This window comes from Mercenaria mercenaria, unplaced genomic scaffold (assembly GCF_021730395.1).
Source record: "Mercenaria mercenaria strain notata unplaced genomic scaffold, MADL_Memer_1 contig_3015, whole genome shotgun sequence".
Classification (NCBI taxonomy): Eukaryota; Metazoa; Mollusca; class Bivalvia; order Venerida; family Veneridae; genus Mercenaria; species Mercenaria mercenaria.
In genome coordinates this window covers 5,411-20,075 of record NW_026461116.1, presented here as the reverse complement: position 1 = coordinate 20,075, position 14,665 = coordinate 5,411, and the positions used below count along the sequence as shown (strand labels likewise).

Here is a 14,665-nt window from a genome sequence, read left to right as displayed (position 1 = left end):
TATTTTGCATATAATTAAAATGTTCTTGTTGTTGGATTTTTGAAGCAACCCGTCTGCAATATTTTTCCATAACAATTTCTTTTGTTGGATAACTATGCTATGCATGGCTCTATGGCTGTGTTTGGGGTGGTCTGTGCTTCCGTGAAATCTTCTCTTATATATAAAATTTACCTTTAAGTCAGTTTTACAAAATAAATTATTTATTTACAAAACCTTTAACACATATAAAACCAAGTGTTGAATTGCATAAAAATATAAAGTGAGGAAACAAAGTTGAATATATTTATCGCTCGTGCTTATTTATGTTGGTGACAGTACGGTTGGTGCCTTGGGGATGAAAAATGTTTTTATAAGCAAGGAATCGAACCTGTCCATTTTTAGTAGCAATATATTTTGCGGATGAACAACGATGTTTCGTTGCCTTTTGTGCTACCTTTGTTGATGTTAGACTTTGGAAATGTCCACCCCTAGTTTTTGCATTTGGTTTTGGTTTTGGTTTTAAGGTTTCTCCAAGAAGTGTATAATTAAAAGTTACAGGTGTACGGTTTCTACAATATGCAAGACCTGACACTTGCTAGGGGTAATCTTCATGTCCCAAATTCTTCCCTTTTTTCTAATTCCTGGAGATCATGCTGAAGGGTTTGTAGTCTGAAATAGAGTTAATGATGGTATTAACTGCCTTTAAAGGAAATATATTACGTATCAAACTGCTAGATATAGTGTGACTTATAGCAAAGACTCCATACAGTTATTTTTATTATTGTTGATATAAAGTGAGTATTTTGTTCTGTATTCATTTTTGTATTACAACACATATTTTGAAACATAAAATCCTTGTTTGTCAAATGCAGAAGCATTGATTATGATCTTACTGGTTCAGTCAGATGGCAAATGTAACGACCGTCCTGTAATAGTTCACTTTAGAGTTTATATCTAGGTACATTCCATGATAAACTATTATATATCACAGAAAGCACACAAAGCATTTCAAGAAGTCAAGGCCTATAACTTTGCTCTTACTGATAGAATCTCAGGTTCAATATGTAGGTGCACTTATTCTCATTATGTTATTCTATGATGTTACTTTATGCTATATATTTTTCAAGAAATGTCTGAACAGTTCCAGTTATGTCGGCAGACTTTTTAAACGGTTACATCGGTGACGGGCGGGTGATTTAAAGGCAACTACTCTTATAACTTTGTCATGAACATACTTAAAATATGATAACATTTAACTACCGAATCTATTAAAAGAATTGCTGATGAACACCAAACAATCTAAATAAGGATTTTCTGATTTTAAGGTCTACGTAAATCACTTCTAAATCATACATTCTCTTTTCTTTTAAGAAAATGAAAATATATCTTATCCCTGTAGGGGTCATATTTTTAGCTTTTTAAGGAGTGTCTAAAACCCGTTTTGTGAAGAAAAAAAACTGATACTGATATGAAGATGTTTATTTACATGCGAGTGGGTTAATTTTTCTTGAAGTTAAGACTTTGTTACTCGTTGCATTTTTTATGATAAAATGTTATAAATAGCAGCAGACTTCAACAATGAGCATACGATAATCAATCGTGTTTAATGGAAGTCGTCAATCACCAATTACAGGACAAGGTGGAACCACTTACGAGACTGTATTTTAATAAACCCGACTTCTTCGAAGGAAAAATATCTTGGGAGTTTTACGTAATTTTTGACATCCTTTAAATATTATTTTTAAAAGATAATTGATTGTGTGAAGTTCAATAAAGAATATTACAGTCGGGGAACTTTTTGTTGGGTTTAACGTCACACCGACCCAATTATATGTCATATGGCGACATTCCAGCTTTGATGGTGGAGGAAGACCGCAGCTGCCCCTTCGTGCATTATTTCATCACAAGCGGGTTTCTGAGTAGAACCACCTACCTTCCGTAAGCTAGCTGGATTCTTCCTCATATGATGCAGAATTCTACGCCCCGAGTGAGGCTCGAACCCACATCGATGAGGGGCAAGTCATTTGAATCTCAGCGATCTTAACTACTCGGCCACGGAAGCCCCTTTCAGTCGGGGAAAGTATTTTGAAAAAGTATTATGTTTATCCTGACAGGTAGGTTAAAATAACTTTTAAAAAGTGCTATTTCAGAGTTTATTACATGACTGTATTTTATTGTTTCTCTGATTGGCTGAAAACGGTTCGAAAAGTAATGAGTACATATCATATCAATTTATCTTGGGTTATAGATAGTACGAAAATAAAAATAGATCGAAGTAGGTGCTTGGAAAACCAATATCGACCTGATTTGGTCTAAATTTATTCCTTATTTCTTTATTAAAGTTACAATTGTAATAACAAGACTGACTTTACATTTATTCATGTAATAAAACAATTATTGACTTTTTCATAGGTTGATATCAAGATTTATCAACCCTCAAAAAGTTATATTCACCGAGCCGAAGGCGAGGTGAATATAACTCTTTTCGGGTTGATAAATCCTGATATCAACCTATGAAAAAAGTCGATAATTGTATAATATCATCATTACAGTATTGTAATCTTAAAGAGTTAATATGCAATGTCGTTTCATGTAAACGATGTATCAATTTCCTTAATGATTTGTGTCATATAAAACACCAAAGGCTTTTTGTAATCGCACAACACAGAAGTCAAACAATTTCTCTCTTTTTTTAATCTTGTATAAATGAAACAGAAAAATGTGGAATGTCAGACACTCAGCCGAAAACATTTGCAGCAGGTTTAACAGTCGCAGCTCCAGCTGTTTGATAGTCTGCGTTTATCTCGACCAAACAAAACGTGCAAAAAAGCGCACAGGGTTCTACAAAACAAATAAATAAAATATGAATAACAATTATCAATAAAATCTGCAGTTTTGATGAGTCTGATAAAAACAAATCGATTGTAAAAATATCTTCACCGCACCTTCGAGTATATTTCTAGTTTTCATGCAGATTCGTTATTAATTAATATAAGGTCAAATAACTTGTCTTCTGTCTGTCTTTTCTGTTGTCTTGTTTGTTGTAAGCTTTCTTTCCTCCCCCTATCGCCCCGCAACCTTTCCCCTTGCATTTCCCCCGCGCTTTGGCATCCCTTCCCCTTATATGATGAGTAAGTTATCGTGCCCACCTTAATTTTGGCTGCCGGAATCCTAAGGCGGTGCCCGATTGTTGTTTTTACCTGTTTATATGTGCGCGTTTGTGTGCTTGTGCGTCTGTGTGTCTTGGGCGTTGCCCTACAGTGTTATTATATCTTACTTGTCTGTTTATCTATGTAAGTTAGTTGTGTGTGTGTGTGTGTGTGTGTGTGTGTGTGTGTGTGTGTGTGCGTGCGTGTGTGTGTGTTTGCGTGCGTGCTTCAGTGCGTGCGTGCGTGCGTCTGTGTTTGCCTTTTGTACATGAGTGTCTGCGCTGTCGTGTTTTACGTTGTAAGGTAACTGTGATTAACGAACGTAGCATTCCCTTTTGAATATTCAGCCTTGTTCAACTTCCCCCTACACCCCGTGCCCCCCCCCCCCCACACACACACACACCTTCTACCCGCCACCCCTTCCTCCCCGCTCTTTCTATATTTTGCATAAAATTAAAATGTACTTGTTGGATTTTTGAAGCAACCAGTCTATGTTATTTTTCCGTTACAATTTCTTTTTATCGTGGGCTTATTTTGCAAATGCGTGGCACTGAGGCAGTGTTAGTTGTGCTCTGTGCTTCCGAGACCTATTATCTTTTGTTTACTTAATATTCACCTAACATGATAATTTTCTGTGCCGTACGTGTTTACGCTGGGTAGCTGTCTTTCTGGGTGTTGACGATCCAACAAAAAGCATTATTGAATAATTCGGGAATTTCTTATTGATCAAATTTATTTTTGAACATTTTAATTGTTAATTCCTTTATCTATAATATTGGTTATTAAAGATTTTGTACAGCATATGCTTAAATAATCGACGGTAAGGACACTATGGCAACTTCCACTTTCGGGTTTTCAAAAGTATGTATTGCTATTAATACCTTAAAGACAAAGAAGAAAAATCCCAAAATAGACCCATAGTAATTTGATATGCTTTCCACATGTAAAGTGACAAAAGCAATTACTGTCACGGGTAGTGCTTAATGTCATCTAATTTTATAATTGCGGCCCTAACCCATTCTATAAAGTTATAACAATTTATCAGTAAACATTTAAATAAGATATTTCATTTTCTAAAATGCAAACAGATTTTTTAGTTAACAGTTATATCAAAACTATGTCGGGGCATCAATTAATACGGAGTAAAATTAACAAAAAATGCTGACAGTTTTCACGGTTGTTTATTTCGTAACTGTTTCAAGAAAGTATGTCGTTCTTTGTCTTAAAACTGTTTTTAATGTTATACCTGGTTCATCATCTGCCCTCTTGGCAGGACGTTTGTCATGATTAGCCTTTAGATCCATCCACATTGTTTTGTAGTCAGCACAGAAATTGCCAATTTTTCCACCAGCTCTCAGTTGAACTTCTTCATTGCTAAGTATGCTGTGCTGTACTTCTACTGTGTAGGGTAATGTCAAGTTTGTTTTTCCCTGCAGAAATCATTTGATCTATTAATATGTTACATACCAGAATCATCAACGTCCCCCGCTCAGGGTCATTCATCAAGAAAAAACATATTGCATGCCAACACAACGTATTCTAAGTAAGGGAGAGTTGGGTGGGCAACATACTAACAAAGTATATAAATCATAACTATCATATAACTTATGAAGAGGTAATGTACTTTGAAAATGTGTCGACAATGTGTGAAGGTAATTTGCAAAAGAAGGAATGTTTTTTTCCTAGGTATCTTTGTTTCTTATAACTCAAAGGATGATATCATGATAATGCGTTCTTGTCAGCGGAGTAATTTTATGCGTCTTTATCAATAAAAATAATTAAGTAGCACGCAGTTTATTCCACTTAATGCCAAAATCGTTTATGACGCACGAAACAATTGCGTTTCAATAATTTGTTAATGTGCCATAAACAGTACGGTCCAGTTTTGAGGTTTTGTACTTGTAGTAATGGAACGGTCCATTTTTACGTAATGTTTACAAATCGGTATGATATGGTAAAATGATTTATTTTAGGAACATAAAAATGTATTGTATTAATAGCCGTGATAGAGCACGTAAGTATAATTATTGCAGTATTTGTATTTTGTAGATGTGTTTTCGATATCCGTTACAGTTGCAATTTTTAGTACTTTATTCTATAGATCTTCAGCTTTAATATAGCGTTTTGGAATCCATATCTTCTCATAAGATATAAATTGTAAAAATACATGACAATATGTTGCGCATTGTATTACAATACCTCTTTTTGAACAAGTAAAAAATTATAGAACACAGCCATAAGCAGTGTGTTGTATAGGTGTGCAAATAAAAAGAATTATAACTGTATCATTAGGTAGAAAATGTGTGTTCTAGATTCTGACTCTTGGAATTATCCATTGACACAGCAGGCGAAATTTACCGCTAATGAAGCATTAGATGATTGTTATTTTGCATTGAAATAAATGTTTATTGTACATGACAATAACAATGGAAACATAAATAAGTGTATCTGATCAGTAATTAAAGTTTCAAACAAATTTGTCACTTGACCAAATTCTAACTGACTACCTTTAAATTACATATTAAAGACAGACGGCTTCATGAGTGCCTTCTATTTTATTTCAGAAACTGTTTTGGGTGTTTCAAACAAAACCTCAATCACCTTCATTAATTTATAAAACTGTTACTATTGAGATTTTATCAATTAAATGTGTACATAAGTCGATTAAACCTGCATGTGCTATCATATGACAATGACTTCGAAGAAAGGATAAGAACAGACAGATTTACTTTGCGCAACGATACTGTCTTAATTATTCACCCATAAACATTCGCAAACACCTGATTCGTCAATGGGCGAGAGAGTATCCTGACTCCTCACATCTCCGCGCACAGCTTTGTCTTCAAATTCTTCAAAAGATGTCCGGGTCAGACAAATTTTATAACTAGGTTAATCTTGTCGATTGTAAACGCGTTTCAAATTAAAGTGGAATTATAAGCATTTTGCAAGTATAAATCCAGCTGAAATAGATGTGTGTGTAAAAAGGGTAGGGAAATTATAGCTTTTAACCCAATATAACAATTTCTTCCTGCTACAGGTACGAAAAAATAACAACTTTCCAAATATGACTTTTCTTATTTTGACTCCGGTAGTTCAGAAAGGTTAAACTGCACGCAGGAGTTGCTTCCCTTCCCCTTTAGAGATTTCTACCTATCAATCGTGCAACATCGAGCATTTCCGTATTCTCCGGTAAATAGCATAAAGGCCGAGGTGATCAGATTGCTCTACCTATATGTAAGGGAAGTAACTGCGTAGAAGATTGAAGAAAAGAAATATTATTTTATTAGTCCGATTTGTTTTCTAAATCATCAGCTTCAAATGCTTATGAGGCATTATCGTTAAAGGGGGATGGGGGCGGGGGGGGGGGGAGGCGGGGGGCGGGGGGGGGGGTCCAAGTTAGGTGTCTGCGCAAAATGTTTTTTGATTTTCTTTATATATTATGACAATATACCTACATGTATTAAGTTTCATTAACAAGTGCTACTGTTACAGTTTTGACTTACTTTTATAGATATTCGCATTTAAAGCGGGTAGGGTAATTTGACATGAGACCAGACAGGAATCGTTGTTTTTTTTAAAAAATGGTTTAAACATTTTACCTGGAACTTTCATGATAAAATAACTATGCAATGGACATTCACACAACATGTTGCGTTTTTAATTGTCTTGAATACTTTTGTCATCACAGAGCCACAAATTGGCCTGATCAAATTTACTGATTTTCAATGGACGAATTTCAACAAATAATCTAAAATATTTTTTATTAGTTGAGATATTCAGGTGTTATTTTCAGCAGATATTGTAAACTAAATAAACATTAAAATGACAGTACATCAGTACACTCTGATTAATATTGAGAGAGTGGTACACTCTCGAACTGGGAAAAAGTGGGTGGGGTAAATAAACATTCGAAGCAACACTATTATAGGAATAAAAATTGTGCAGTTTAAGACATAGCCTCAGATTGTCTACTTCTGTCTTAATTGTGCCCCCGTGAGTGGTGGGGGCATATAGATTTTGTCTTGTCCGTGCATTCGTGCGTCTGTACGTCCGTCCGTCCGAAGATCGTGACGCGCCTAGCTCTAAAAGTATTTGATATAACTTGATGAAACCCTGCTTGAGCCTTTATCATGATATGAATTTGCGTATCCCTAATTTTTGTCTGGCTCCGCCCCTTATCTTCAGAGTTATGGCCCCTGACACAGTCAAAAACACACATTTTTACCTTGTGAAGCGCCTAGCTCAACATTTATTTAATGTAAATTGAGGAAACCTTGCATGAATCTTAATCACGATATAAATTTGCGCACCTCTTATTTTTCTACTGGCTCTATCCCCTATTTCTAGAGTTATGGCCCCTGAAATAGTAAAAAAAATTGCACATTTTCACCTTGTTATGCGCCTAGCTCGAAAAGTATTTCATATAAATCGATTAAACCTTGCATGAGTCTTTATCATGATATGAACTTGCACACTTCCTTTTTGTCTGGCTCTGCCCCCTATTTCCAGAGTTATGGCCCTTGAAATAGTTCAAAATGCACATTTTCACCTTGTGACGCACCTAGCTCAAAAAGCCTTTGATATAAATTTATGAAAACTTGCATGAGTATTTATCATGATATAAACGTGCGCACCTAATTTTTTCGTCTGGCTCCATCCCTTTTTTTAAAGTTATGACCCCTGAAATAGTCAAAAAAGCACATTTTCACCTAATGACGTGCCTAGCTTAAAAAGTAGTTGATGTAAATGCTTATAACCCTGCATGAGTCTTGATAATGATGTTACCTTGCACACTTTGCATTCTTCTTGAAAATCTTAGCGCTTGTTACAGAGTTATGGCCCTTAAAATAGCCAAAATAGTGAATGTTTTCTTTGTGATGCTCATAGCTCAAGAAGTATATGGTTTAGAATAATGAATCCTTTATATAAAATGTTTGTTGAGGCTTTATCCCCTTAAAACTGCAAACATGAATCATTGAATTATTGCCCCTTATTCGTGACAACTGTACCTGTGGGGGCACACCCTGTGTCTTACAGACACATTCTAGTTTTATTAAATACAGCCTTGGGTGATAAACTTTCTGGAACTTATAGTGGCTTATTGAGTGCAACTGGTATATGTTCCTACCTGGAACTAACAATACCTCGATTGCTGTATGATCCTGCTTTGGAACAAGTGTAGATAATGTGTTTGTTCCTTCCTTGAACTTACTTGATGGGTTTCTTCTTGGGACTAACAGTGTCAAAGTACAAAATTTAATGCAAATACATGACATGTATAAGTATTTGTTCCTTCATATAACAAAAGTACTTGAAGCTTGGTGCAGATAATGTTTCTGCCTAGAAATTAATGACGAATGTGTTATATATATGCAGGTAAATGAACAGTGACAGCAGTGTCTGTACTGTATATTTTATGCAGTACTGACAAACCAGATGAATAATAAAACTATCTGCACTATGGCTACCTGAAAGAGATTGTCAGAGCTACCAGTTAGAAGACCTATATTCATGTATATTCTAAACTACATTGAAATTGCAAATGCAGAAATTTAATCTCAATAATAACAATACCTTTCCTCAAAATATACTGCCTCAGGCAAAACCTTTTGTTAAATACTTTGAGCTTTCAGGGTTAATTTTGTTTGTCTATATGTCATATTCAAGGTTTATGCTTTTTTCCATGGCACACATGTATATAATGGACAATTTTTTGTTAAAGTTTATCACCCATGCCTGTAGTTAATAAAATTAAGATAGTAGTGGAAAATCTGAGGCCATTTCTTGACAACTGCACAATTTTTATTCCTGTAATACTGTCATTTTAATGTTTATGTAGTTTACAATATCTGCTGAAAATAACACCTGAATACCTTAACTAATAAAAAAATGTTTTAGATTATTTGGTGAAATTCGTCCATTGAAAATCAGTAAATTTGATCAGGCCAATTTGTGGCTCTGTGATGAAAAAAGTATTCAAGACAATTTAAAACGCAACATGTTGTGTGAATGTCCATTGCATAGTTATTTTATCATGAAAGTTTACAATATCTGCTGAAAATAACACCTGAATATCTCAACTGATAAAAAATGTTTTAGATTATTTGGTGAAATTCGTCCATTAAAAATCAGTACATTTGATCAGGCCAATTTGTGGCTCTGTGATGGAAACAGTATTCAAGACAATTTAAAACGCAACATGCTGTGTGAATGTCCATTGCATAACTATTTTATCATGAAAGTTCCAGATAAAATGTTTGAACCATTTCTTTAAAAAGAATAACGGAAATTGTGTTTCTGGCTGGTTACATGTCAAATTACCCCACCCACTTTAAATGTGAATGTCTATAAAAGAAAGTCAAACTGGTAACAGTAACACCTGTTATTGAAACTTAATACATGTAGGTATATTGTCATAAGATATAAAAAGATTAAAAAACATTTTGCGCAGATTAACACATATATATGTACAGCAACCGAAAATAGCTTTTATAAAACATTCACCGGAAACACACTATGTGCAGTAACATGTGATGTGCATAATGCCACTTTAATAAAATTAAGTTTTGATTATGGTTGAAAAAGAAAACAATTATTATACTAAACATAACAATTACGCAAAGAAATGAAGCAATTATTTTGGATAATGCAAAGCCGATAATTGGCTTTTCACTTGGATTCGTGTTTTATCACACCATCAATTTAGACATGCCGGTAATACAACCAAAAGATAAAGTTGCTGTCTTAAAATTGTAAAATTCAACCCATTTTAATTCTAACGTAATCAGAAAACGTTTTACTGATTCGACTTGCGCCATTCATTACGTTCGATACATCGTTATATTGTAAAGTCTCGCCTATGTTAACAATTCGCGCGACTGTGTCACTTTTACATGAAATTTATAGGGGGCTTTTTATCCTATCCTCGAAGTGTCCTTGCAGATCATCATTTTTTTTTTCAAGAGCTTTTAGAAAAAGCCACAGTTTTGGCAGTTTCGTTTCTGTGTTGTTCAGTAATTTTCATTTTTGTAGATTAAATACATATAACAAAGACTTTTGAATATGCAAATTCAATAATAATATTTTCAAAATAGAAAAAGTGGAAACTCCACAGGGCAAGTTTGCTTTGATATTCAAAGATAGCAGGATTTTTTTCCATTTTTCGTGTATGCTAAGTTTTAATAAATTCTGAATAATGAGTCTTAAAAAAGCTTAGCATTGCAATCTAAAAACGACAGTAACAATTAATAATTATATTTTTGATGTGACAATTTGTGTAAGTCAAATGCTGTACCTTTTGCAAATGTCTAAATGAGTAAATGCAGATAGATTAATAGGTACACTTTGTAATACATTCCAAACTTTAGAAAAAATATTATTCAACTTTACAATATAATACACTGTGTTAGATCAATTGCGCACATCATGTGAAACTGATAGAGCTAACACAAAACATAACTGATCCAATATAAGAAAAGCAGGACCAATACGAGAAAACAGGGCCAATACAGAATTCAAGCATTTTGATTGGTTCAAAAGAGAGGGCCAATACAGAGAAGTCACTTCCGTTAGATTTTTGATTTACGCCATTTTGTTTAACATAAAAATATACATTACAATAGTTTTTACATTTTTAACCAAAACATTACCTAACGTGTTCATGTAATAACCAAATAAGACTGAGCGGACGATGTACGTCTTTGTAGATTATATCGATACTTTCGGCTTATTCGTTATTGTGTGCAAACAAGTTCCTGTCCAAACTCCTACGCAGTTATTTTCATTGCTGCTTGGGAGATCACTACGTAGGAGTTTGATTCCTGTCAGAAGTTACGACAATTTTCGTGAATATGCGAAACTCAGATTAATTAAAAGGATGAGACTTATCTTAAACGGACATTTAGATAGTGTGGATTTTTTGTGCAATTATAAGGAGTGATTCACATGCTGGTAAGTGGATGTGAAAACCAGTGTCAGTTGTAAACTGTAACCAATTTCGTATAGGAATAAAACGAGGCATGAGGGTGTATAATTTGTGATTGGTTGGTTTTATTATCTTTATCAACGCATATGTGTACCATTTTGTGTCTCGTTACCTGCAGCCTACAAAGAAACGACATTTGAAGCTGAGATTCTATCACAGCTAGTTATATGTCCTCGGGTAGTGGTATTAGCCCTCGGCCTACGGCCTTGTGCCGGTATGACAACCTTTGGATAAATAACAAGGCCCGTATAAAATCACTTGATTAATAACATTTTATTATTGAAGATGACGTAACTTACCAGTTTGTATACGCTGGGAGTGGCAAACGGTATTGGCGCGTAAGTAAGGAGACAGATGCCATGTTCAATATCCTTGAAAACGACATATTTCTGGAATTGAAATAAATAGTTGCCAATCTCAGTTAGTTTTAAGAAGTCGCCTTTGTAACAGACTGACACGAATATGTGTGACAACCCATTTAAATGTGTTATCTTATGTTCATTTTTAGTATATAATCAAATATTATCACTGTGAGCGTGTAAAAATAGGATGAAGTACAGGAAAACGTATTTGGTTCTATCAAGGTTCAAGTAAAGTGCTTTTTTAGATTTTAATACTACACATACTGTTGCTCTTTAACAATTATATATGCTAGATAGTTCAGTATATATAAAGTATGTTTTTGCTGTCTGCTGTGTTTGGAAAATTATATTTAGTCTTATAAGACACTGAACTTCTTTATCAAAATATATATATTCATTATGTAGCAAGAAGGTCTAGTAACATATTTCTTGTAGTAAGGTTATGTGTAAATATTATAAAAAAAAGTTTGAAATAATTGCAAATTCTGTGTAAAATAAACTCTGAAAGTGAAAAACAGTTATCTGCCATAGACCATGGACAGTTACAGAATCAAATATGAAACCCTTCTGCAACCTCCCTTTTTCTTGTTCTAAACAACTGAATGTATGTTAGTTAGGATTAAGATCACCTTTAAATTATAAAGCTTAGAACAATTCATATGAGCTGACGTTACGATAGAAAAATTATTATCCATGCAAAGCAATCATTATAACAAAATGATATACCGTATTGAAATCATGGAAGTTGACAGTAGGAACAAGCCTCTTCAAAGCAGGTGCTTGGCTGACTGTTATCAACACCGTATTTTCGTCTTTGTCATGCACAATGTCCTGTGCTACATCCACTCCATCATATATCTTTATGAGACGGTGTGTCTGAAAAAGTAAGATATGAGGATAGATAATATGATACTTAAATCACTGGTGTTACTAGTATTCTAAAAATGCAAGATAGTCTCTCATCTTTACATTAGTTTCCTTAATTACCAATTTGATTTTTTCATTTATTTTGTTGTTGTTGTTGCTGGTTTAACGTCACAGCTTTACAGCTTCCTCACATGAAGAATTCAACACCCCGAGTGAGGTTTGCACCGACATCGCTGAGGGGCAAATGACCTTAACCATACGGCCTTGGCTACCTATATGCGGCAACTGAAGTCAATTCCTTGAATGGCAAACAGATATATTATGTGGATGTCACTGTCCAGTACTACCAGTACTACAGGAAGTGTTAAGGCCCTTTCTCAGTTTATGACGCAGGTCACCTTAACACTAGATGTACATAATGCGCCGTTTAAACATATTATTATTATTATACCAGATTTGTTGAGCGCCCTTTTCATATGAAATATACGTTCAAGAGCGCTTTACAATTAAACATGTGACATATCACAGATATGTAGTAAAATCGCAAAAACATAGATATGCAATATTAAGACTAAAACTGAAACTGAATAACTTGATTAAACACCTAATTATATAAATGATTTATTCGAAGGCGTTCTACATTATAACAAAAATAGTTATTATAAAAATATTAATAATTACAATGATAACAATTACAGCCCTTTTGTAACTTACAGTCAAGATTGCACCCCTCGCCTTGAGGTCATTTTACCCCTATTGCCAATACCAGTGCTTTAAGCATCTGGTACGCTCAGACGGGCTGTATATAGAGGTTCAAACCCCCCGGTTCATGGTGCCATCATATACTGTATTAGAAAGAAATACCACACACTTCAATATCACAGGTCCATTTAACAAGTGTGAGACTTTGTCCAGTCATCTAAAAAAAAAATTATCTCCCATATTCTTGAATGAAAAAGTGTTTTCAGTGATGTTTTAAATGAACACAATGATGTTGAATCCCTTATTCCTGGAGGAAGTGCGTTCCAAAGCTTTGCAGCGGCTGTTTCAAAACGTCTGTCACTGTAAGTTGCTGTTCGAATGTTCGTACGTAACTCCAGTCTTAGTGAACCATTCTGGGATCGTAAGTCTCGTTTTGGTTGGTACACATTCAGCATTTTCTTTATATATACTGGACCTTTGTTATGTAGTGTTTTATAGGTAAGTGTTAGGATTTTGAATTTGATTCTGTTCTCTACAGGTAGCCAGTGGAGATCTTTAAGGATAGGAGTAACATGGTCATAGCGGGACGATTTTGTGATGATTTGAAATGTAGTATCACTGCTATTCAGGCAGTGTTGATACTAAGCTAAAGGCTCAAGTGTTCCCATGGGCACTTAGGCAGTACGTTAACAACTTAAATAAGAAAGGAAAAATCTGCTAGCTTTTGTTTTAGTGTTGCACCTTTCGCACAACGACCCAAAGACCTCTCCTGATATATATGACATAATCTGTTCCATGCGAAAGACATTTTGTGTGTGTTTTGATGTTTAACAAGTGTAAATATGCACTGTCTGCTATTAGCCTGTTACTCCTTATGTTAGCCAAACTTAAAACTTATTTGACTCGAGAGTCACCGTGTAACATATTCTGGGTTACCTTATTTGTAGAAAATCGCCCGAGACTGATGATTTTTCTACAGCTTTAGGAAATAATTTTACCTGTTACCGGGTCGGAAAGTGCTAACGGAACCTATTAGGTATCAACCTGTCTTTTCTGGAGTATTTTGAAATTTTGTGGCTTTTGTTTTCCAAATGATGTTTATTTAATTTTAATCAATTACTTTTATATTTCAAATGGATTTTTGTGCGTAAAACAAACGTAGAGTGTTGTGTTTGTAAAGCTGTTTAAAGATCATTAGCTTGCTCCAGATATTTTAATACCGAGGTGGCTGGTTAGAAGTTGTATTATGTGTATCGCGCAAAGGTTGGAAATTTTGAAATAATTTCATTCAAATATAAAAGAATTGTCAGAAAGAATGGCACTGATAGTGTATGATTTGAATATTCATTTACATCAACCTCAGGCTACTGCTTTATTTGCAACTAAAGTAGGAACTAATTTAACTGTTACTTTTTAAAAGCAAAGTGTCACTATACTAATTCAGGTATTTAATATTGCAGCCGTTTTAAATTTGCTTTCTTACGTTGTCCGTAACGTTACATTTAAAGTTCGGTGGTCTATAGATCATGCGTTACTGCAAAACCTGATTTCATTAGAAGGTCAATGATTAAACTATAACATTACTTTAGTTTGAAAAATGAAACTGTAGGTGAAATTTGATG

General features: G+C 34.4%; 1 protein-coding gene across 1 annotated transcript; it reads right to left on the bottom strand.

Moving 5' to 3' along the window:
- Nucleotides 1-2,656: 2,656 nt before the first annotated feature.
- On the bottom strand, nucleotides 2,657-13,260 carry LOC128552668 (uncharacterized). Its single transcript, XM_053533712.1, has 5 exons — nucleotides 13,213-13,260; nucleotides 12,201-12,386; nucleotides 11,412-11,501; nucleotides 4,375-4,558; nucleotides 2,657-2,820 (listed from the first exon to the last, which is right to left on the bottom strand). The coding sequence occupies exons 1-5, from the start codon at nucleotides 13,258-13,260 to the stop codon at nucleotides 2,717-2,719; spliced, it is 612 nt and encodes a 203-aa protein (XP_053389687.1). The 3' UTR covers nucleotides 2,657-2,716.
- Between the last annotated feature and the right edge of the window lie 1,405 nt (nucleotides 13,261-14,665).